General features: G+C 46.6%; 1 protein-coding gene across 4 annotated transcripts in view; it reads left to right on the top strand.

Moving 5' to 3' along the window:
- Window positions 1-26,201, top strand: part of fgd4a (FYVE, RhoGEF and PH domain containing 4a) — a 94,611-nt gene that overhangs the window by 18,420 nt on the left and 49,990 nt on the right. For 2 of the 4 annotated variants that reach the window (XM_041890581.2, XM_041890585.2), the window contains exon 2: window positions 26,027-26,110. In XM_041890581.2, the coding sequence (XP_041746515.2) occupies window positions 26,027-26,110 (84 nt within the window). Of the gene's footprint in view, window positions 1-7,528; window positions 7,713-16,177; window positions 16,459-26,026; window positions 26,111-26,201 lie in introns of those variants that run through there. The other 2 variants (XM_041890586.1, XM_041890583.2) reach the window with 2 other exon arrangements.

A 26,201-nucleotide genomic window follows, 5' to 3' on the forward strand; every position in this document is an offset into this window, starting at 1 on the left:
GGAACAACCCCACCAGGTCTACAGCTTACTAGGAAATGAATAGAGCATCATCAATCAAATGAGAGGTGATTTGACCATTGGGATCTGTCAACGCATAACTATTGTTCAAGGTTATTCATGAATTAATCCTATCTGAGGCTTTGTTGTGTGCACTCATGTTTTTTTGAGGCACTAGATCCCCAAAATTCAGTTTGTCCTGTGGCAGAACAAGTCTAGTGAGATACTGTAGCGTTAACTATGTTTAGCATTGTAATAGTCTCTCTGAGAGAGGTTGCTATTGTATCTCTGTTGTTCCTGGTATGTGTGTTTCTCTCTCTCTCTCTCTCTCTCTCTCTCTCTCTCTCTCTCTCTCTCTCTCTCTCTCTCTCTCTCTCTCTCTCTCTCTCTCTCTCTCTCTCTCTCTCTCTCTCTCCACAGCATTCTTCCCAGTGTGCCTGAGCAATGACATTATCCTTCGATAACATTACTGAGCACACTGACAGGAGCTGCATGCTTTCACAAACAATACATATCAAACACTACATTATGGAAATACACATTTATTTTCAAACACACACTTGCTGTGGTAGGATTAGCGTGTGTCACTGCTGTTTGTGTGGTGTGTGTGTGTGTGTGGAGTGGTGTCCGTCAGATGGGAAGGGAAGGTTGTCAATCTCCCTGCAGCAAGGTTTGATTTATTGACTGTGATGTGTTCTCATGAAAGAGTTGAAAGAGGAGTAAGGTTATGTGTTTTCTGCTTAGAACAGCATTACAATCAATACTCAGGTCAGCCACCAGGGGGTGGGAGTTTGACAACACCTGAGCACCTATTTACTCTTAAGGGGTCTACACAGAATACAGCAAACAGAGCCGACGGAGCGTAGCGCAGTGTCGCAATGTTGTTTTTTTCCAACCATCTTGTGCCCCGGGTATTCAGCCAATCAGTGGCCGCCGCAGGGATCCAAGCATCTACAGTGGTTTCAAATGCTCTCAGTTACTTTAATTGTTTAATCAATTGTGATTTGGAGATGAGTGCTGTTGTTTGGCAGATTATTATCTTGCAGTTCTTTCGTGGCTTGCTCTTCTCTGTTCTGTGTGACTGTATTGATTTTGACGGGGCTAGGTTCTGCCCGCAGAGCAGATTTGGGGCGAGTCATTCACAGCACGTCATGCCAGCCTGACTATGTGATATTAGAAGAGCCAATCAATGTAGTCTGGTCCTGTGATGTGTGGCAGATGCCATTCATGCCATGCCCCAGTGACAGACGTGCCCTTCTGTGTCCATTATGGGGACAGCAGCCGTCAGCTATGCAGGCCACACTGTGTCTGGATGTAGGGGTGTGTGCATATGTATATGTGCTGCATAGGACTGTGTGCATGTGTGCGTGCGTCTGTGAGTGTGTGTGTGTGTCTGTGTGTGTGTGTGTGCGTGCGTGCGTCTGTGTGTGTGTGTGCGTCTGTCTGTGTGTGTGTGTCTGTCTGTGTGTGTGTCTGTGTGTGTGTGTGTGGGTGTGTGTGTGTGTGCATGCGTGCGTACGTCTGTGTGTGTGTGCGTGTGTGTGTGTGCGTGCGTGTGTGTGTGCTTCCCTGTACTGTGTGTGTGCATATGTCTGTATTCTGCAACATTCTAGTTCTTTCCTACTGTGATCTTCATGATGTGGGAGGCAGAGGGAGAGAGAGAGATTACAGGAGAGACTGCCAGGCTCAGATGAGAGAGTGGTAATCTGCATGCAGCCAGGGTGTGTCTACAGTAAGTGATGTGTGTTTAATTAATGGTGTGTGTGTGTGTGTGTGTGTGTGTGTGTGTGTGTGTGTGTGTGTGTGTGTGTGTGTGTGTGTGTGTGTGTGTGTGTGTGTGTGTGTGTGTGTGTGTGTGTGTGTGTGTGTGTGTGGGAGCCGCATATCCCCCACTCTTAGAGATGTGGTGGGTAATGGCTCTGCACAAGACTCTGAGAGGTACTTCACAGCTGCAGGAGAGCCCAGGGGCTGGGACAAGGCTGGGGAAGACAGGGGGGGAGGATCCTCACTGAATCAGCCATATATCAAGCCCCAGAGCTTTTTGGTTATTAATGATAAGTAACCACATGGAGACTATTCAGAGACATTCTCATTGACTTCACTATACTATTAGCAGTGTGCTCCCGAGTGGCGCAGTGGTCTAAGGCACTGCATCGCAGTGCTAGCTGTGCCACTAGAGATCCTTGTTCGAATCCAGGCTCTGTCATAGCCGGCCGCGACCGGGAGACCCATGGGGCGGCGCACAATTGGTCCAGGGTAGGGGGGGGGAAATGGCCGGCAGGGATGGAGCTCAGTTGGTAGAGCATGGCGTTTGCAACGCCAGGGTTGTGGGTTCGATTCCCGCGGGGGGCCAGTATGAAATATAAAAAAATAACGTATGCACTCACTAACTGTAAGTCACTCTGGATAAGAGCGTCTGCTAAATGACTAAAATGTAAATGCTCCTGATGCCAGCAGTGTAATGGCAGATGACCACAAGGGCTCTATAGTCACAGAGCAGGAATTTTAATGACCTGTTTCATTCAATGAATTTTAACAACATAATGGCAGCCCCAAGAGTGGTAAAAGAGTTGTGGTTGAGTGTGTGCATGCTTGCATGTGTGTGTTTTGGAGATATAGTGTGGATCTAGCCTGGTCTGAGGGCAGCCGGAAAACGAGTGGCGAGGCGGCATTTGCCACAGCACTTTTCAATCAGGTGTGGCAGTGCCACAATACTTTTGATTTAGTTTAATGAAACACACCGACGCAAAGCGTTAAAAAGAGGGGCCTCATGATTTGTCAACTCGCGCATTGCGTCCTTCACATTGCAGTGCTGCTGCAGGCTCTTTGGGTGTCTTGACCAATCAGAATCATGTAAATCGCAGGTCGTACGGGCCCGGGCACAACGCACAAAGCTCAAGACGCACTCTCCACTTTCTTCCGGTATTTATTTAAAAAGTGTGATAACACATCACTCCCGACAGACACAAGCAAAAACTCTTCTATAAATGTAGCAGCCTATACACCTAAACATTAACGATCTGACATGCTGTATTGCATGGAAACAAAACTATTTTTCCGTCTGGTCAACTGTAGGCTACTAATAACACCAGCTGCATAGTCTAGCCTACTATGTGCCCTGTCCCTCTGGCCAGGGTAAACAAAGCTGTAACCTTGTGTATTTACAGCCCATTTGTTTGTGGGAATTTGTGAATGGGTTCAAATTTTGTTTATAGTCAAACTTAGGCTGACTAGGCTACCTAGACTTTTTCAATCCCAAAATGATTAACTGGAATTAATCAATAAACACAATATCTGAAATAGACTGAGTTTTTATTAAACCTATAGCTGCATAGGGCAGGACTACATGATGCAAACCAGCATAAAGCAAGCTCAGCACTGTGAGTTTTATTGTCCAATCATGTTGCTTTCTCTGTGTCTGTGTACAGGAACCCCCCCTAGTCCTTCTTTAAAATATAATGAATATGAAAAGTACAAGGTTGCTGCTAGTTTTCATCCTCCCCAAGGCCAGGAGTTTTTCCAGTAGTTTTTTAAAACCATGTGACCTGATTAGAATAACTCTGGCACATATTTAACCTTTTTACAACAAATGAATCACGTCATACCGTATAAGGTCCGGAGTTTTACCTGGTCAGTTTACCAGATCAGAACACTATGGGCCCCAGAATGTATCTTCCGCCACACCACTCTGGGACCTGTGGCGCCAGCTGCAAACAGGAAGGAATATATTTTATCTACAAGCAAGCAGTGAGTGTGTATATATACAGTGTGTGTGTGCTTGTGTGTGATTGTGTGTGTGTGTGATTGTGTGTGTGATTGTGTGTGTGTGTGTGTGTGTGTGTGTGTGTGTGTGTGTGTGTGTGTGTGTGTGTGTGTGTGTGTGTGTGATTGTGTGTGTGTGTGTGTGTGTGTGTGTGTGTGTGCGTGCGTGCGTGCGTGTGTGTGTGTGTGTGTGTGTGTGTGTGTGTGTGCGTGCCTGTGTTTGTGTGCCTGTGTGTGCGTGCGTGTGTGTGTGTGTGTGATTGTGTGTGTGTGTGTGTGTGTGTGTGCGTGTGTGTGTGTGTGTGTGTGTTTGCGTGCCTGTGTTTGTGTGCCTGTGTGTGCGTGCGTGTGTGTGTGTGTGTGATTGTGTGTGTGTGTGTGTGCGTGTGTGTGTGTGTGAGTGTGTTTGCGTGCCTGTGTTTGTGTGCCTGTGTTTCATTTAATTTCATGTCTGTACTTTACAGTGTGTGTACGTGTACTGCAGTTCAGACCAGCTATGGAGAGTGAATATTAAAGCAGACCCATCACTCACTGTCTGAATATCAATAGTGCTGTTAAATGCCACCGTGGCGACTAAGGGTCGCCTTGACAATAATCAATGGAAATGTCGACTCAGAGGAACCATTCGATTTGTTGACATGATAGTTAAATAGGAAGCCAGATGCTTGACTTTCATCTCAAAGTAATTTCCATGTGAAACAATGAACTCCCCAGGGGCACTTCTAGAGTCTGCTGGTCCACTATGTCTTCAGTGAAATGCCAGACTCAATGTTTTATTAACAACAAGTTAATGTTTCAGCCGCACTGAAATTAAGTAGACCTTCAACTGAAATGGCAGAAACGGAACAGAAAGTGACATTGGCTCACTGGTTATTTTTATGCATTGTTAACATAGTACAGTATCTCATCCATTCCTGGAAATCCTGTGGTTTTACATACAAACGCTGCCAGGTCCTATGTGATCTGACTTGTTCATTCAGGCAGCAGGAGCAGAAAGGCTGGTCCCTCCAGTCTACCCGAGTCTCTTTAATGACTCCCATCTCTATTAGACACACTCGTAATTTAATTTTAATTTTTTAAGCCAGTTGAGAACAAGTTCTCATTTACAACTGCGACCTGGCCAAGATAAAGCAAAGCAGTGCGATAAAAACAACAACACAGAGTTACATATGGGGTAAACAAAACATAAAGTCAAAAATATAACCAAAAATATATATACAGTGTGTGCAAATGTAGCAAGTTATGGAGGTAAGGCAATAAATAGGCCATAGTGCAAAATAATTACAATTTAGTATTAACACTGGAATGATAGATGTGCAAGAGATGATGTGCAAATAGAGATACTGGGGTGCAATGTCTGTAATAGAGGGGTGTTTTATGGCCTCCACACACACACACTGAGCCAGGCACATGGTTCCTCTATTTCAGTCTCTGTGACTGCAGGCCTGTGACCCTTAGAGCAATGAGAACTGACCTGGAGGCAATCATGGCTCTGTAGTAAAACCAGGAAGGCTGTAAGAGAGTGGCTGTGTTTTCCCAGCGTCCAGACTCTCAGGTCTGGCATATGTACACACACACACACACACACACACACACACACACACACATGCTCACACATTCAGACTCACACACACACTCACACGTCACACACACACATTTCTTTGTATGAGGCAGTAGAGATGTTGGCGTCATGACGTGGTTACTATTCTCTGGGGTTTGATGGGGACCCTTCCTGTCACTAATGGCACTGTACATTAACGAGGTGTGATGCCTGGTAGGGAGGGAGGGAGGCATGGTGGTGCCCCTGGATAGTGACTGCTCTGTTGTCTGGCTCTCGCTCTGTCAGTCAGGAAGCATGGTGACCGGACCACTGGAGAGAGAGGTTAACAATGAAGGGACTTTGAGGAGAGAGGACTACAAGCCCCAGGCTCACTGTCTGACTGGGGGTAGTAGACGAGAGGAGAGATGGAGAGGAGAGGAGAAGGGATGCAGTGAGGGATGAGATGAAAGGGAGGAGCGGAGGAAGAAGGAGCCCACTGGGCAAAAACTGGTTGAATCGATGTTGTTTCCACGTCATTTCAACATGATGAAAACTGATTGAATTTGAAAAAAGTAAGGGAATTTCCTCTATATTTTTTAACCCAACTTTTAACCTAAATCCAATGACATGGTGACATTTTTTGTTGCATTACAACCTGGAATTAAAATGGATTTTTGGGGGGTTTGTATCATTTGATTTACACAACATGCCTACCACTTTGAAGATGCAAAATATTTTTTTTTGTGAAACAGGAGTGGAAGGCTTAAAGTGCTCCTATGGACAGATACTCCAATCTCCGCTGTGGAGCTTTGCATCTCCTTCAGGGTTATCTTTGGTCTCTTTGTTGCCTCTCTGATTAATGCCCACCTTGCCTGGTCCGTGAGTTTTGGTGGGCTGCCCTCTCTTGGCAGGTTTGTTGTGGTGCCATATTCTTTCCATATTTTAATAATGGATTTAATGGTGCTCCGTGGGATGTTCAAAGTTACAGATATTTTTTTATAACCCAACCCTGCTCTGTACTTCTCCAAAACTTTGTCCCTGAGCTCTTTGGAGAGCTCCTTGGTCTTCATGGTGCCACTTGCTTGGTGATGTCCCTTGCTTAATGGTGTTGCACTGGGGCCTTTCAGAACAGGTGTATATATACTGAGATCATGTGACAGATGATGTGACACTTAGATTGCACACAGGTGGACTTTATTTAACTCATTATGTGACTTCTGAAGGTAATTGGTTGCACCAAATCTTATTTAGGGGCTTCATAGCAAAGGGGGTGAATACATATGCATATTTTTTCCATTTCACTTCACCAATTTGGACTATTTTGTGTATGTCCATTACATGAAATCCAAATAAAAATTCATTTAAATTACAGGTTGTAATGCAAAAAAATAGGAAAAACGCCAAGGGGGATGAATACCTTTTTAAGGCACTGTATAGGTCATGTCCTCAGGGCAGTGTGAGTTCACAACAGAGCACATATGACAACACTTTGCCCCTGCCTCTTACTCACCATATCACACCAGTGGCCCCCTGGCCAACCACAAACAGACAGACCTCTCTATACTGTAATGGTAAATGGGGGTGTGACCTTATTCAGTTTATAGTTGTGACGTTGTAGCATTTGGTTCTAATGCGATGGGAATGGAGTAGGTGGAATTCAATCTCTTCATCACACACTCCCCCCCACACACTCCATCTGACTCTGACTCTGACTCTGCATTTGGGGGGGGGGATGGGGTGCACTGGAGTTATTGACACACCCCAGAGCCTACTGTCACATGACCACTGAATTGGTGTGAATGGAATAAAAAGACATACAATTGACTGAGACACATGGAAAATACTTTTTTACAAATCTTAATGATTGCTAGAAAATCTGATTCAGGAGCTGCACCTTCACTGACTGATCTATTTTTCAGTCTGATCTATTTTTCAGTCATCACCCACCCCATCCATCCATCTATCCCTCCCTCCACCTCTCTCTCTCTGTCTCTGGCTGTTCTCTCTCATCCTCTCTATCACTGTCACTCCCTCTCTCCCTCTCTCCTCCTCCTCTAGATCTCTTATATCTCCTCCCTCTCTCCCTCTCTCCTCTCTCTCCTCTCTCTCCTTGGAGGGGTGTATTGTGTGAGGGTCAGCACCTGACAGCCGTGGCCAGTAGCAGCAGTAGCAGCAGCAGGGACAGTTTATGAGAGCCATTGGCTTCCTCCCCGCTCTCTGGCCCTCCCCTCCTCCCACACAATAGGGCTGATTGTCTGCACGACACACACACACATACACACACAGAGGGGGCCTTACTGTGTGGGTAGCGTTCCCCTGCCATATGCCCTGTCTCCGCTGGAATGTGATTATCTTCACAAGCTACGGACTGGAAACACACAGAGAAGAGACAGAGGGGAGAAAGGAGGAAGAGGTATGTTGAAGTTATAGTAAGTGAGAGAGTGTGTGAGAAAGAGAGAAGCAGGACGAGAGAGACAGGGTGAAAAGGCGATCTAGACCGAGAGAAGGGAGGATGCGGCGAAAGCAGCGAAGCAGTAGTTTAGTGCGAGCCTGACCCTGCGTCTCTGTGAGAGCGAGAGGAATGGAGAGAGGGAGAGGTCGTTTTTTCTCATCATTCTGGCTTAGGTGTAACAAGGAGAAGGATATCCTATCTCTGTGGATGGTAGCTGTTGACTCTGGCACACAGACCCAGTCGGGACTAACGGAAGCCTTGTCTCATGTCAGTGGTTTCTTCTCTGGTAGACGGACTGGACTGAAGCTCTCTAGTACACTGTAGCCATCAAGGGCACAACACTGTGTTCACAGCTGTATTATACAGACAGGGGTGTTTATCATTGGTCCCAGAGCAGAGAGAGGAGCAGTGTACTGCTACTGAATATTGAGGTAAATGTAGGGTTATTGTAAGTCTGGTGACACACAGAGCTGATGTTCAGTATTCTGAGCAGACTGCCAGTTACACAAAGGGAGGAACACTTCACAAAAGAGGCACCTTACACCACAGGATGTGCCTAAGATAGCATGATAAGTATAGCAGGGAGTGTGAGGGGTGCGTGTGTGTGTGTGTGTGTGTGTGTGTGTGTGTTTGGCTGTGCCGGGGGTAGGAGGGGTATTAAGGCGCAAGCAGGCTTTGTTTGTTGGCTGAGCCCCAGAGCTGCAGCCTCTCTCAGTAGTCCAAATGCAAAACGCACACACTTGCAAAATACACACATGTGATTCGCATACACACACACTTACACACATGTGGAGGACTACTGCAGTTAGCCTTCTTGGCCATGATTGGCTGAAGCCCTTATCTGTCCCTGGGTGTGCTCTAGCAGAGATGTTAGCCACACCAGCTGCATGTGGCGTTAGCATAGCCTACCCCGCTGTAGCTGAAGCTGCTAGTTCACCTTGCAGTTAGAGCTGGAACAGTGGCTGTTGTTATTCCCAACTGTGTTTTATCTTCAACTGTTAGCTTTCCTTTAGGTTTGTTATATCTGAAGTCATCAACTCTTGTTGCTGTGTAGCTCAATCTGATAGTGATAGATACCCTAGTAGTTAAACCATTAGCTTTACCTGCTACAAAATGTTAGCTGTAGCCATGGGCTCTAGATGAGACTGGACTGTAAATGTTAGTGGTCCCTGCTGTGTAGTTGAAACAGGCATGCAGAGTGAATCTAATGGTGCAATTCCACTAGAGGAACCAAGTGGAACTAGAAACAGGACTAGGTTTAATTCGCGGGGAAAACTACTTGTGACAATTTTAAGACAGTGACCGATGACGCAATTCGACAGAGACATTGTTGTGATCCTCAGTGACTGGCATTTTTAAGTATGGAGGAGGGAGACGCGCTGGAGGAGATAACCAGGAGTTGTGTGCCATCGTTTGAATTTATGTTTGTGGGCAGCAATGGAGACTGAACAAGAGGAGACAGCTGAGAAGAGACAGAGAAATACACAATGTAAGTTATCATCATGGGAGGACAGGATCGCGTCAGCCGGTTGAAAGACCCGCTTACCAGTCTGTTTAGCTACGGTTGAAGTAGGAAGTTTACATACACCTTAGCCAAATACATTTAAACTCAGTTTTTCACAATTCCTGACATTTAGTCCTTGTAAAAATTCCCTGTCTTAGGTCAGTTAGGATCACCACTTAATTTTAAGAATGTGAAATGTCAGAATAATAGTAGAGAGAATAATTTATTTCAGCTTTTATTTCTTTCATCACATTCCCAGTGGGTCAGAAGTTTACATACACTCAATTAATATATTGGGTAGCATTGCCTTTAAATTGTTTAACTTGGGTCAAACATTTCGGGTAACCTTCCACAAGCTTCCCACAATAAGTTGGGTGAATTTTGGCCCATTCCTCCTGACAGAGCTGGTCAGGTTTGTAGGCCTCCTTGCCACGCTTTTTCAGTTCTGCCCACACATTTTCTATAGGATTGAGGTCAGGGCTTTGTGATGGCCACTCCAATACCTTGACTTTGTTCTCCTTAAGCCATTTTGCCACAACTTTGGAAGCTTGCAAGTAACCCCCTTTTTCCTCCAAACATAACGATGGTCATTATGGCCAAACAGTTCTATTTTTGTTTCATCAGACTAGAGGACATTTCTCCAAAAAGTACGATCTTTGTCCCCATGTGCAGTTGCAAACCGTAGTCTGGCTTTTTTATGGCGGTTTTGGAACAGTGGCTTCTTCCTTGCTGAGCGGCCTTTCAGGTTATGTCGATATAGGACTCGTTTTACTGTGGATATAAATACTTTTGTACCTGTTTCCTCCAGCATCTTCACAAGGTCCTTTGCTGTTGTTCTGGGATTGATTTACACTTTTTGCACCAAAGTACGTTCATCTCTAGGAGACAGAACGCGTCTCCTTCCTGAGCGGTATGACGGCTGCGTGGTCCCATGGTGTTTATACTTGCGTACTATTGTTTGTATAGATGAACGTGGTACCTTCAGGCGTTTGGAAATTGCTCCCAAGGATGAACCAGACTTGTGGAGGTCTACAATTTTTGGTTGATTTCTTTTGATTTTCCCATGATGTCAAGCAAAGAGGCACTGAGTTTGAAAGTAGGCCTTGAAATACATCCACAGGTACACCTCCAATTGACTCAAATGATGTCAATTAGCCTATCAGAAGCTTCTAAAGCCATGACATAATTTTCTGGAATTTTCCAAGCTGTTTAAAGACACAGTCAACTTAGTGTATGTAAACTTCGGACCCACGGGAATTGTGATACAGTGAAATAATCTCTCTGTAAACAATTGGAATGGAAAACTTGCCAAAACTATAGTTTGTTAACAAGACATTTGTGGAGTGGTTGAAAAACGAGTTTTAATGACTCCAACCTACGTGTATGTAAACTTCCGACTTCAACTGTAGCTGTTTTAGTGAATTGTTCAAAACTTATTTGGAATGAGGACAGCTATTACAGTTGCTTGCAATAAGGTGCAATCCTGCAAAACGGTATTACTCTTGCAGTATGCTGTGTGTGATAGGCCCCTAGGAGGTATGTACAAGGTATCTATTTAGCTAGCTACATAATGTGCACCTGTCTTTGTGATAGATATACATTGTACACACAGTGCATTCGGAAAGTATTCAGATCCGTTGACTTTTTCCACATTTTGTTACATTACAGCCTTATTCTAAAATTGATTAAATATTTTATTTTTTTATCAATCTACACACAATACCCCATAATGACAAATCAAAAACAGGCTTTTAGACATTTTTGCAAAAAAAATGAAACTGAAATACCTTACTTAGGTGAGTATTCAGACCCTTTGCTCTCTGACAGTGCATGTCAGAGCAAAAACCAAGCCATGAGGTCGAAATAATTGTCCATAGCGCTCAGAGACAGGATTGCGTCGAGGCACAGATCTGGGGAAGGGTACCAACAAATTTCTGCAGCATGGAAGGTCCCCAAGAACACAAAGTTTTGAACCACAAGGACTCTTCCTAAAGCTGGCTGCACGGCCAGGAACCCAAAAGGGTTATACCTGGTACTAAAAGGGGTTCTTCAAAGGGTTCTCCTATAGGGACAGACGTAGAACTGTTTTAGGTTCTAGAGAGCACCTTTTTTTCTAAGAGTGTAGTGACATGTCTGCTGCTGGTATCTGACGTCGTTTTATTGCTTGGACAAACTGTCCAAATACAGCTATGAAGCTGTTGTTAAACGAGGGCCATCTCAGCTGCCGTGTCTGCTGCACTGGCTGCTGACTCATCTTCACACAGCTGATTGAAGTGCTGATCCTGCTGCTGACACAGGGCCTCAAATGTCTCCAGGTATGAGGCCTCTGCCTTCCTCATGAAATTCAGGTATTTGCTGGCTGTGCTCGCAGTGTGTTTTCTCTTCCCTGGGAAAATATTTAGGCAGAAGTAATGACATGTACAGTTCAGGAATGATAAGGCACAGACTCCAAAGCAAACCTGAGGGCAGCCAGTGTGAGTGCAGTTTTGTTCTCCAACCATGTATAGTCTCATCAAATGTGTTTTAATATTATCCAGCAAAGGCCAGTGTGGGGCCAACCAAATTTACCAACCAGATACACCAATGATGCAAATAATAAAGTTATTGGGTCAGAATATGATTAATTGAATCAGTGTGACAGTTTTTATATGTAAAATCCTAGATCCACATTGTCACCATGAATAATGTTTAGGAACAACCCTGCCATGACAAAAGCCCTCTGTGGATGAGATTGCCCACCCCTGTTGAAGACAGCTAAATTGTGTGATTAGGGCTAAACAAGTGAACATTGACATTACATTTACGTCATTTAGCAGACGCTCTTATCCAGAGCGACTTACATGAGCAATTAGGGTTAAGTGCCTTGCTCAAGGGCACATCAACAGATTTTTCACCTATTCGGCTCGGGGATTAGAACCAGCGACCTTTCGGTTACTGGCACAACGCTCTTAACCACTAAGCGACCTGCCGCCCCATTGGACATTGGACTGTTTACCAACCAAGAAGGGACCCTTGGCACCTGGGGGTGCAGGGCTCAGAGGTTGCAGGAGCATTTATTGTGTGGATGGACCCTGGGGGTGCAGGGTTTTGAGGTTGTGGCTTCCCTAATCGAGCACACATTGGTAGCTAGATAGTTTTTAGCCAAATTATTATGTATTACTGTGCTGATCATTGCTGCTCTGCATCATCATGGCTTCAAATATCGCTTTCTGATCCACTTTTGTTGTTGTGGTCTTATCTTTTTATATTCTTGTTTGATTTTTTTTTTATTGATTCCGATCTCGGCTAATGTATCCAATATTTGCTCAAAACCGCTTGGACATCTCCAACTGACCAATTTGCTGCTTCTATTATTCGTTTTCAGCTTTAGAGAGTCTGGGGCTCCTATCTGAATCCTATGGTTCTCCTCTTTGACCCTGTCCTAGACTCCTAGGACTAGGGCTGTTATGGTGACTGTATTACTGCCACACCAGTGGTCACAAGTCATGAAGGCAGTCAAATTTCACGTGACCGTTTAGTCACGGTAATTAGTCTTCTCCAAGCTCTGATGCTGCTAATGGTCATTAGTAGCTTACCAAACTTGCTAACTGCCTGGTACTCTAATCACTCTGACATCAATGCAAATGTAATTGAAAATCTAATCAAACACTTCATGAGAGCCCATGAGCTCATGTTCCACTACATTTCTATAGGCTATGCAATTGCGTGAGAACAGAGTGGTGGCCTCTATTAAAAAGAGGAGGATCCCATCACCTTTCTTTAGGCTAGGCCTACTATATTTATTTCTCAACTTTCCTAAAATTAAGCACATTGCACATCAGCCTCATTGCGTAAAACAGGTTTTTTTTAATGCTGGTGGTTGTATTAATTTTGGATCTATCGCATCCCACAACTGTCCCAGAATGTTTGGAATATTTATTTATTGCACAGAATATAATAGGTCAACTTTTGTACTATGGGGGATAATAGATTGACAAAGGCTAGTGCTTTTGCTGTTCGTTAGGCCTACTCATCTTGTTGGCTGACGAAAAGTAAATGTTGACAGTTCTTCCAATATCTTCAATATGCACTTCAGAATTGGATAAGGGTGCGCGCAGTTGCGTCCCCGATGTGTCTGTCTTCACTTGTAGCCTGTGAGAAAGACCTGATCATGTGATGGAGAGCCATGTGAGGGAGAGGTGCTTCAGAGCACGCAGTACTCAGGGAGAAGGGAATTATCATTATTATATTCAACCCAAGGGCACAACGGCCACTGGCCGCAAAAGGCATGGATTTTTTTAGGGGGCATTACGGCCACACAAAAGGGATGCCGCCGGTAAATTCAAGGCATTATCAAGTGCTTGTCAAATTGTGAATGAGAGACTGATGAAGTGTGTACAGCCTGCGCAAAAAACTAAGCAGAGCTCATGCCTTTCATGCAACTTTTTTCAAATCATTAGAGTCACATCATGCAGCCTTACAATGTATTAAAAACATATAGACCAACATTTGTAGAACAACTAAAGTTACATTAATAACTCTAAATTAAGCATATAGGAGGACCTATTTCTTTGTTAACCGCTCAACACAAAAGAGCTGCGTGTGTGCACTCCCTCAAATCGTTTGGAGAAAATATCCTTTGTATTTTATTCAGCTTTGTTCTATTGTATTCTTCATACTATAAAATAATGCCACGGAATTCTAAGCAAATCTTGTCTGCTAAATGAACTAGTGTAGCCCACAGCCATATGGTATAGCCAGATGAGGACCTAACATAAGGGCAACTCAGAGTATTCTGTTCTTCTGAAATAGACTACATTTTCTTCATATCATGTTTCTTTAGACCTGTCTCAAATAAATCATGGATTTATTGTGAAGGTGTAGGCTATATTACATGATTTATTAGACTGTTGGGGCAGGATGGAGGCCCATTGTGTGTGTGTGAGAGAGAGAGAGAGAGAGAGAGAGAGAGAGAGAGAGAGAGAGAGAGAGAGAGAGCCGATGGCTTCTGGTTGGGGTATGTACGTACGGTCACTGTGGGGACGACGTCATCGGTGCACTTATTGATGAAGTCAGTGACTGTTGTGGTGTACTCCTCAATGCCATCGGAAGAATCCCGGAACATATTCCAGTCTGTGCTAGCAAAACAGTCCTGTAGCGTAGCATCTGCGTCATCTGACCACTTCTTTATTGACCGAGTCACTGGTGCTTCCTGCTTTAGTTTTTGCTTGTAAGCAGGAATCAGGAGGATAGAGTTATGGTCAGATTTGCCAAATGGAGGGCGAGGGAGAGCTTTGTATGTGTCTCTGTGTGTGGAGTAAAGGTGGTCTAGAGTTATTATTTTCCTCTGGTTGCACATTTAACATGCTGGTAGAAATGAGGTAAAACGGATGTAAGTTTCCCTGCGTTAAAGTCCTCGGCCACTAGGAGCGCTGCCTCTGGATGAGCGTTTTCCTGTTTGCTTATGGCCTTATTCAGCACATTGAGTGTGGTCAGTGCCAGCATCGGTTTGTGGTGGTAAATAGGCAGCTATGAAAAATGTAGATTAAAACTCTCTTGGGAAATAGTGTGGTCTACAGATTATCATGAGATACTCTACCTCAGGCGAGCAAAACCTTGAGACTTCCTTAATATTAGATTTTGTGCACCAGCTGTTATACACAGACCGCCACCCCTTGTCTTACCGGAGGCAGCTGTTCTATCTTACCGATGCAGCGTATATCCTGCCAGCTGTATGTTATCCCTGTCGTCGTTCAGCCATGACTCTGTGAAAGATAAGATATTACAGTTTCTAATGTCCCGTTGGTAGGATATCCGTGATCTTAGTTCATCATTGAGTACCTTGTAATGTTAGTGTGGGCATGACTAGGCCTATCACCTCTCTGACAAGACAGAGGGGCTCATCTGGTCCCTATCTCCCCCGACCAGCATGCACACTCTGATTGGAGGGATGTGACTGGGCATATTAACTATCTGGTCATAACTGTGTTTGTGCAGAGAAGTGATGCAAATGAGGCCTAAATTACTTACTTTCATAGCAGCCACATATAGCATCATCACTTTGTTCATTGCATCTACGCACTCTCCTCCTCTCACCTTTTCCCTTCGCCTGTGCACTTCAGTGCGCAACACAACAGCTGTCTGTGACCATGTGCAAAAACCTCTCCAAGCCAAACGTTCATACCATAACTGCTAACCGCTACACAGCGTACATCGTTGTCCATAGCCATGGGAAGTAGGGGTGCTGAGGGTGCTGCAGCACCACCTGAAACCTATTTTTTTAAATATCATTTTTCACAAAAGTAGCTACATTAGCTAAGTAAGCGAAAGGTAAACTAAGTACAACTAAATATAGCTAGCTTTCTCTCTCTCTGATGCTTCTCCTTAATTTTTGAAGAAATTAATTTGTTCAAAACTGTTAAACTAGTGTCTCTCTCTGAGTCAACTACTCACCACACTTTATGCACTGCAGTTCTAGCTAGCTGTAGCTTATGCTTTTAGTACTAGATTCATTCGTTGATCCTTTGATTGGGTGGACAACATGTCAATTCATACTGCAAGAGCTCTGATAGGTTGAAGGTCGTCCTCTGGAAGTCGTCATAATTACTGTGTAAGTATATGGAAGGGGGTGAGAACCATGAGTCTCCTAGGTTTTGTATTGAAGTCAATGTACCCAGAGGAGAACGGAAAATAGCTGTCCTCCGGCTAAACCATGGTGCTACCCTAGAGGGTGCTGTTGAGGCTACTGTAGACCCTCATTGCAAAACTGTGTGTTTTAATCAGTTATTTGGTGTTGTGAATATATTTAGTATAGTAACTTTTAATGTTTCATTATTTTTATTTTATGAAATTCACTGAGTAGGTTGGTTCTCCCCTTCCTCCTCTGAGGAGCCTCCACTGACACACACACACACACACACACACACACACATTAACTCCAGGCCCCTCCCCACCTGGTGACACCAGCAGCGTTCTGGGAACCGGTTGTACAATGACAGACTGACAGACAGAGAGGGCAGAGCATTGACGGTAAACAACACAAACGCATCAATACAGCAACAACCACCAGATGAGGAAACCTGCACCATAGGACCGGACCAAACAAACTAATATGTTATCTGCTTTTCTGGTCAAACTTGGGCTGTGAGGGATTTGTCATGGAGAGGCAGTGTACTACGGACAGGCAGGAGAAAACCCAGCCACACTGGAGAGGAGCTTACTCAGGTACTGTCCAGATATTATTGTTGAGTGTTTTCTTTTAATAACCTCAAAAACACACACACTGTCAAATATATCCAGTAATAGATGCTCTCTGCTGTAAAGAGTAGTTTTGTGAAGATGGGTTTTAAATTGTGAGTCTTGAGACAGAATAACGTGTGTATGGTATGCTGTATGTGTAGGCCCCCACAGTGCTTTATGGGGGTCCATAGTGCATCAGCACAGCACACATTGTACAGTTCGGTAGTAGGGTTTAGGCCTGATGACAAGTGATCTGTTTATCATGTGTAGAATCAGCCGAGCCTCTCACTAGTGATTCTCATGAAACCAGTTTTAACCATGTTAAAAAAAAACATGTTGCATCTGCAACAATAAACTATCATTCTGAAGACTAAGATGCTTAGTTTATGGCACAGTGTCTTATTTTAAATACATTTTACATTTTCGGCAGATTATTATTATTTTCCCCCAAATTCTCATTACCGAAATGTGTCTGGATTAAGTTCTTGGGTCATTTTATACAATTTTACTTAAGAAAAACCAAACTAATTTGAATAAAAACCCAAAATATGTTCCTGTTTGTCCATAAATCATAAAAATTGTATACTAGTTGAAGTTTATATTAAACTGTAATATTTATTACATTAAAGCACAGTGTCTGTGGACATGTTTCTCATTACTGCATCATTTTTAGGTCCATTTCGGTAATGGGAACCTTCATTTCGATAATGATAATAAGCTAATTCTAATGTATATTAAATGGATGTGCTGTGCTGGTCCACTGTTTACACCTATTGTGTGTATATACAGTGAGGGGAAAAAAGTATTTGATCCCCTGCTGATTTTGTAAGTTTGCCCACTGACAAAGAAATTATCAGTCTATAATTTTAATGGTAAATTTATTTGAACAGTGAGAGACAGAATAACAACAAAAAAATCCAGAAAAACGCATGTCAAAAATGTTATAAATTGATTTGCATTTTAATGAGGGAAATAAGTATTTGACCCCTCTGCAAAACAGTACTTGGTGGCAAAACCCTTGTTGGCAATCACAGAGGTCAGACGTTTCTTGTAGTTGGCCACCAGGTTTGCACACATCTCAGGAGGGATTTTGTCCCACTCCTCTTTGCAGATCTTCTCCAAGTCATTAAGGTTTCGAGGCTGACGTTTGGCAACTCGAACCTTCAGCTCCCTCCACGGATTTTCTATGGGATTAAGGTCTGGAGACTGGCTAGGCCACTCCAGGACCTTAATGTGCTTCTTCTTGAGCCACTCCTTTGTTGCCTTGGCCGTGTGTTTTGGGTCATTGTCATGCTGGAATACCCATCCACGACCCATTTTCAATGTCCTGGCTGAGGGAAGGAGGTTCTCACCCAAGATTTGACGGTCGTGGATGGGAGAGGATAGGAGAAGAGAGGAGAGGATGGAGAAATGTTCAGAGGCTGTCAAGTATGCTTGTCAATAATGCAGCAACTCTGCTCTGCATTTTGCTGACTGAACATTTAATTTAATTTGACACACACAGCAGTATATGGGATAACACCACAGCTCTCAGGTGGTTTGCATGTAATTTGCCCTGAAGGACATGATTATGTGGGTATTTCTCCATACAAAACATATCACTGATTCAAACATCCACACTATGCTAGGCACAGTTACTGTGTCAGACACCTTCATCAGAGCTTTGTATAGTCACTTGTGGGTTGCCTCTCTCGGTCCCCAACCCTCCAGTGGGTGTGTTTTCACGGCTGCTATGGCAACACAGCCCCCTCTTGGGGAAACAATAGCCGTGTGTAAGTCACGTGCTGGTGTGGGATGGAGGGGTCATAGTTGAGTGGGATGGGTTGAATGTCTGATGGATCGGTAATTATTTGGATAAGCTGCATGTATGTATGTATGTATGTATGTATGTATGTATGTATGTATGTACTGCTCACTGTACTACTCACTGCCCTGGATAGGAAACACACTTTCTGCAATCTACACTAAAATGTATGTATGTTATCTGTGTGTGTGTGAACAGCTGGCAAGCCTGGCATGAGGAGTCCAGATGGTGGGTGGAGAAAGCCCTCTTTTAATCCCTGCGGCAGGATATCACGCACGCACACACACACGCGCGCGCACACACACACACACACACCCCTCCATGGCCCCACACTAAGCATATCCACTCTTCCCCTAAATACTCAATATTCACTTTCTATGGCAGTTTCCACTGTACTGTACCATCGAGAATGTCCGGTTGATGTTAGTGTTAGACTTCAGAATCCTGACTGTTACTGTTGTAACGGCAAACATTGGGAAGTGGGTGCTGTTTGTGGTTAAAATAAAGAAAGATCAGACTTGCATGTGTGTGTGGGCCTATCATTGTTTTACTAGCATGGCTGTTTTCCCTTTAATCATTTATGTGCATATGAAATTGCTCTGGTGAGTGTCTTAGCTCTCCCTAGTGAGGATGCCCTACATATCAGTCTAACTAATTAGAATTAAATCTCAGAGGGATGGAATATTATTTTATTTCCAAACAAATAATGTCACGGTTCAGACAGACGACAAGAGGACCACAATTGCGTCACACCAGAAAGTTTATTTAAACTTAAGGGGAAAGGGATGTAGGGAGTGAGTGAAGGCTCCAGGGGTTATCCCGTCCGATGTGCTGGGTCTGTGCCTCCCCCCAGTGGCAGCGATGCGTCCGATGACGCCGGTGGTTGGTGGTCCAGAAGTCCTGGGGGGGGAGGAAACACAGACACAACGGGGCGGATGAAAACAGGCAGAAGTACAGTTCAAGGGAAATCCAAATACGTTGTAGCAAGGCAGAAGGCTGGTCAGAGTTACCGGGGTCGAAGAGTAGTCAGGAGTCGTAATGGCAGAAAGCAGGTCTGGTTTTCCTGGGGCAGAAGAGTATCCAAGAATCAGGCAGGTCCGGGGTCACAAAACAGGGGTGAGCCAGAAGCGCGAGCACACAGGTTCGGGTGTGAGCTTTGCAGGCGATCTGACAAAGGAGAGCTGAAAGACGGGACTTTAAATACTGGGAGAGGTTAGTGGGTAATGCAGCGCAGCTGGCAGAGTAATTAGAGCCGAGCAGAGCAGGGACAGGTGGAGCTCGTTAGGCTGAGTAGAGAGAGAGAGATGAGCAGAGTGGAAGATAGTGGAAACACATTAAGGTGGTAACCCGGTGGAGTGAGAGGGCTCATGACAGAACCCCCCAAGGGACGGCCCCAGAAGTCCCAAGAGCAACACCACGCCGGGCGGGAGGAGGGGAGCCGGAGGAGGGCTAGAACTCCTCCGAACGGTCCGAGCGAACGCCCTCATCCTCGGAGGAAGCCGGAGGGCCGTGGTCGGGAGATGGGACAGGTCCCGAGACAGGATCAGGCACAGGACAGGAAGCCGAGCGGGCAGGACGGTTAGGGATCCCTCTGGGGCGGCCCCTACGGATTGCAGGTTGATCAGGATGCCGTTGGTGGAAGGCGGTGATGAGAGTCCTATCCACAATCCGACTAGCTGGCACCCAGGTCCTTTCCTCAGGTCCATAGCCCTCCCAGTCAATGAGGTACTGGAGACCCCTACCCCTCCGTCTGGACCGAAGCAGGCGGCGGACGGTGTAAACCAGACCACCATCGGCGAGCCGTGGAGGAGGAGGACAAGGCGCAGCAGGGACCAGCGGACTCTCATGAATGGGCTTAATCTTAGACACATGGAAAGTGGGGTGCACCCTCATGGAATTAGGCAGTTGGAGCCGACAGGAGTGGGGCTAATCACTCTTATGATAGGGAATGGGCCAATGAACCGAGGTGCCAACTTCTGCGACTCCACCCTGAGTGGCAGGTTCCTTGACGACAACCACACCCTTTGACCAACATGGTAGGTGGGAGCAGGGATTCTCCGACGGTTGGCCCCGGTAGTGAGCTGGCAACGGATCTGAGAAGTGTGGCTCGGGCCTGTGACCAGGTGCGGCGACATCGACGGGCAAACGCAAGTGCAGATGGGCAAGTAACCTCCCCCTTCCTGACTGGCAAATAGAGGAGGCTGGTATCCATAAACACATTGGAAAGGGGACATACCGATGGCAGAGCAGGTCAGAGAATTGTGTGCGTACTCCACCCATGTCAATTGCTGCGACCAGGAGTGGGGGTTGCGTGAAGTCATGCATCGCAGTGCCTTCTCGAGCTCCTGATTTGCCCGCTCTGACTGCCCATTGGATTGGGGATGGAATCCGGAAGTCAGACTGACTGTGGCTCCCAGCAGGAGACAGAACTCCTTCCAAAAAGCGGAGGAGAATTGTGGACCACGGTCAGAAACTACATCCTTTGGCAGTCCGTGGATCCGGAAGACGTGTTCCAGGACCACCTGGGCGGTCTCCTTGGCGGTTGGGAGCTTGGGGAGGGGAATGAAGTGTGCCATCTTGCTGAATCGGTCAACTATGGTGAGAATGACGGTCTTGCCCCTTGAAGGGGGCAGCCCCGTGACAAAGTCAAGGGCGATGTGAGACCAGGGACGTCTGGGCACAGGCAGGGGCTGCAGCAATCCGGCTGGGGGCTGGCAGGACGACTTGTGTTGGTTGCAGATGGGGCAGGCTTGGACGAATTCCCGTACATCCTTTCTCAGAGCGGGCCACCAGAACCTCTGGGCGAGCAGGTTGTAAGTGCGGGTGGAGCCAGGGTGACAAGCTAGGCGGGAGTCATGTCCCCACTGAACGACCTGGGACCTTAGGTTTTCGGGGACAAAAAGGCGGTCAGCTGGGCAAGTGCTGGGACCGGGCTGGTTACGGAGAGCTTCCAGCACCTGTTCCTCAACAGCCCAGGTCAGAGCTGCTACGATGCAGGGACTTGGCAGAATCGACACAGGATCCTTGGAGGGGTTGTCATCCTTCTGGAATTGACGGGAGAGGGCGTCTGGCTTGGTGTTGCGTGATCCAGGCCGGTATGACAGAGTGAAATTAAACCTGGTGAAGAACAGGGCCCAGCGGGACTGCCTGGAGTTCAACCGTTTGGCCGTGCGGATGTACTCCAAGTTCTTATGATCGGTCCAAACGAGAAATGGAATGGTGGACCCCTCCAGCCAGTGACGCCACTCTTCCAAGGCAAGCTTCACAGCCAGCAGCTCTCGGTTCCCTATGTCGTAATTGCACTCAGAGGGGGACAACCGACGTGAGAAAAAGGCACAGGGATGGAGCTTCCTATCCTCCGCAGCCCACTGAGAAATCACAGCACCAACTCCCACATCCGAGGCGTCCACCTCCACAATGAATTGCCGGTCCACGTCAGGCATCTGGAGGATGGGAGCGGAGGTGAACCTTACCTTGAGGGTACTGAAGGCCTTGTCGGCTGCTGGGGTCCAGGTGAAGGGTTGCTTGGTGCTGGTTAGAGCAGTGAGAGGGGCAGCAACGGTACTGTAGTTCCGGATAAACTTTCTATAGAAGTTAGCAAACCCCAGAAACTGTTGCAGCTTCTTACTGTTCTCCGGAACTGGCCATGACGTGACTGCTGATACTTTGGCAGGATCCATTTGGATACTTCCCTCTGCCACTATGTACCCCAGGAAGGCCACTGTCTTGACGTGAAACTCACATTTCTCTGCCTTGGCGTAGAGGGAATTCTCCAGAAGACGATGAAGGACTTGCTGGACATGGCGGGTGTGTTCAGACAGGTTTCTGGAGTAGATTAAGATGTCATCCAGGTAAACGAAGACAAACTTGTTTAACATGTCCCGCAGTACATCATTCACTAGAGCCTGGAACACAGCAGGAGCATTGGTGAGGCCAAAAGGCATAACCAGATACTCGTAGTGGCCTGTTGGTGTATTGAATGCGGTCTTCCATTCATCTCCCTCCCGGATCCGCACTAGGTGGTAAGCGTTTCTGAGATCCAACTTGGTAAAAACAGTGGCTCCCTGGAGCAACTCAAAAGCAGAGGTGAGCAGAGGGAGAGGGTAACGGTTTTTCACTGTGATGTCGTTGAGTCCCCTGTAGTCGATGCAGGGGCGAAGAGATCCGTCCCTCTTCCCCACAAAGAAGAAGCCAGCACCAGCCGGAGATGAAGATGAACGGATCAATCCTGTGGACAGAGAGTCATTGATGTAGTCCTCCATGGACCTTCTTTCAGGAGCAGACAACGAATAAAGACGGCCCCTAGGAGGGGCTGTTCCAGGGAGGAGGTCGATGGCACAGTCGTACGGTCGGTGAGGGGGCAGAGATGTGGCTCTTGCTTTGTTAAACACTTCTCTGAGACCATGGTAGCATTCTGGGACATGGGAGAGGTCAGGGGCGGAGTTAGTAGGTACTGGCCGAGGGGTAGTGCGGCAGCAAGCAGGCAGGTTCGGTGGCAGTCCTCTCCCCACTCCCTGATCACCCCGGTCACCCAGTCGAGCTGAGGGTTGTGCCGGGCGGAGCCATGGGTAACCCAGGATGAGGGGTTGGCCTGGAGAGGGGAGCAGGTGAAACTGGATAGTTTCCTGATGGTTTCCGGACAGACCCATCAAGACCGGGGCCGTGACATGAGTGACCGATCCGAGTAAGTGTCCGTCCAGTGCCCGGGCAGGAATAGGAGGTGTCAAACGGAGGTTCTCCAGTCCCAGTTGGCGTGCCAGCTTGATGTCCATTATGTTGGCTTCGGGCGCCAGAATCCACCAGAGCAGCCAGGGTGTGAGTAGAGTCAGAGAGGCGGAGGTGAACTTGCAGCAAGGGTTTGCGGTCGGAGGACTGGGTGGTCATTGAGCTCAACCGGACTCCCCCTATGCCCGGTGAGCTTCGGCTTTTAAAGGGCAGGTTACCACACGATGTCCATCACCTCCACAATAGAGGCAGAGGTTTGAGGTGAAGCGGCGCTGGCGCTCTGCAGGAGTGAGAGAGGCTCGCCCAATCTCCATAGGCTCAGACTGATCAAGCTGACTTGGGTGAGTGGCAGTAGCAGACAGGAGCCCAGTCGGATCTCTCCGAATGCCGGTAGTTGGTGGACCTTGGCGCCCCCTCTCACGACGACGGGTCTGTATCCTTCTGTCGATCCGGACAGTCAGTGCGATGGCTTCATCAAGAGTGGAAGGCAGTTCATGGGAGACCAACTCGTCCTTGATATAGTCAGCCAAGCTATGGAAGAACGCGTCCACCAACGATGGTGTGTTCCAAGAACTTCGTCTTGCCAGGGTTCGGAAGTCGATGGAATGGTCTGCGACTGTACGTCTGCCTTGTCGAATACTGAACAGTTCACGAGACGCCTCTGCGGTTGGTGAATCCAGGTCAAACACCTTCAGCATCTCCTCAGCAAACAGGTCGAAGGTTGCACATGCGGGGGTTTGACGTTCGAACTCTGCTGTTCCCCAGAGTCGAGCTCGGCCCGTCAGGTGAGTGATGGCATACCCGACCCTAGCCCCCTCCGTGGCGAAGGTCCTTGGCTGCAAGGAGAACTGAAGTCGGCAGCTAGTCAGGAATGGCCGGACCTGGGTAGAATCGCCGTTGAACCGCTCGGGGTTTCCAATCTTGGGTTCGGGGCAGCGGCTGAAATGACCGGGGCAGGTAACTCGGAGGCAGGGCTGGTGGGCAGACTGGCTGGGGTAAGGTTGGTGAGGAGTTGGATGATCCTGGCGAGTTGTTGTTGCTGCTGCTGGGACTGCTGCTGGTGCTGCTGGAACTGCTGATGCTGTTGGTAGCCGACCTGAAGCAGAGAGGTGATGTCGTCGCTCATGCGGCCTAGCTCTCTCTCAGTGTGTTCCAGGCGTAGCATGGCGGTGGGTTGCTCAGGTTCTTCGGTTTCCATGTCGGGGGAAGTGTGCGCTGAGTCCATGATGGTCAGATCGTACTGTCACGGTTCAGACAGACGACAAGAGGACCACAATTGCGTCACACCAGAAAGTTTATTTAAACTTAAGGGGAAAGGGATGTAGGGAGTGAGTGAAGGCTCCAGGGGTTATCCCGTCCGATGTGCTGGGTCTGTGCCTCCCCCAGTGGCAGCGATGCGTCCGATGACGCCGGTGGTTGGTGGTCCAGAAGTCCTGGGGGAGGAAACACAGACACAACGGGGCGGATGAAAACAGGCAGAAGTACAGTTCAAGGGAAATCCAAATACGTTGTAGCAAGGCAGAAGGCTGGTCAGAGTTACCGGGGTCGAAGAGTAGTCAGGAGTCGTAATGGCAGAAAGCAGGTCTGGTTTTCCTGGGGCAGAAGAGTATCCAAGAATCAGGCAGGTCCGGGGTCACAAAACAGGGGTGAGCCAGAAGCGCGAGCACACAGGTTCGGGTGTGAGCTTTGCAGGCGATCTGACAAAGGAGAGCTGAAAGACGGGACTTTAAATACTGGGAGAGGTTAGTGGGTAATGCAGCGCAGCTGGCAGAGTAATTAGAGCCGAGCAGAGCAGGGACAGGTGGAGCTCGTTAGGCTGAGTAGAGAGAGAGAGATGAGCAGAGTGGAAGATAGTGGAAACACATTAAGGTGGTAACCCGGTGGAGTGAGAGGGCTCATGACAAATAAAATAATAACTCTCTCCCCTCATGTGAACCAGAGGATCAGAATTGCCCCAAATATGCATATAGCTGCTGTCCAGAATCCTATAAAAGCTACACAAGAGATTCCAGAATTCGAAGCTCTCGCTCTGTCTGTCTGTCTCTCTCTCTCTCTCTGTCTGTCTGTCTCTCTGTCTCTCTATTCTATTCAATTCAATTCAATTCAATAGACTTTATTGACATGGCAAGTTAAATTACTTACATTGTCAAAGTATACATATAAAAAAAATGGTGGGACCAACAGCAATAATAATAGAAGTAGTGGAAATGGGATTACCATTAACAGCAACTACAACAACAATATTAATGAGAATAACAATAAATTAAAGCAATCGTAGTCGACCAGTCTCAACATGACTGAGAAGACACATTACATGGTATAAAAGCCAAAACAAAACAGGAAATATTATTGACATTACATCACTTTTCACTGGCTGTCCCTCAGGTTTTGGTAGGAGGACACATATTTGGCTGCCAAAATTGCACATTTTGGCTTTTCACCCAATAAATATTTGATTTTTTCTTCCTCTTTTATAGTTTCAAATTCTTTGTACTGAATGATAATTTTGGGAAAGAAAGATTCTGTTAGGTCTGAGTATTTGTCACAGTGTAATAGGAAATGCAGCTCTGTCTCTACCTCTCCCCGGGGGCAGAGAGAGCACAGCCTGTCCTCCCTGGGCAGCCAGGTTTGCCTGTGACAACCGGTCTCTATAGTCAGAATGTGCTCACTGAATCTGTTTTCCTCCGTTTTCTGTCAGTCACAGTGGTCAGATAGTCCCGTGTAGCTCAGTTGGTTGAGCATGGCGCTTGCAACGCCAGGGTTGTGGGTTTGATTCCCACGGGGGACCAGTATGAAAATGTATGCACTCACTAACTGTAAGTCGCTCTGGATAAGAGTGTCTGCTAAATGACTAAAATGTAAATGTGCTGTCTGTTTAGAGCCTCTCTGTCTCCTATTCAATAAATCATTGATCTCTATAAACTACTCCAGGCTGGTTCCTCTTGCCCCTGTTCTTTCCATGTTGGGTGTGTCCTCTACGTTATAGTAAACTTTATATATTAGCATTTGGTCTTGTCATTGCAGAAAAGAAAGGCAAGCCCAGCTGTTTCCAGTCCAAGAACACTGATGAGGAGGCCTGTGTCGGGGTGAAGATCGAACACACTAAAGGTGGACTTCACCACTTTCTCACTCTCAATATCATTATCTCCTCTTTTAATCTTGCTATCTCTTATCTCCCCTCTCTACTACAATTATTTTC

Source organism: Coregonus clupeaformis, chromosome 11 (genome assembly GCF_020615455.1).
Source record: "Coregonus clupeaformis isolate EN_2021a chromosome 11, ASM2061545v1, whole genome shotgun sequence".
NCBI lineage: Eukaryota > Metazoa > Chordata > Actinopteri > Salmoniformes > Salmonidae > Coregonus > Coregonus clupeaformis.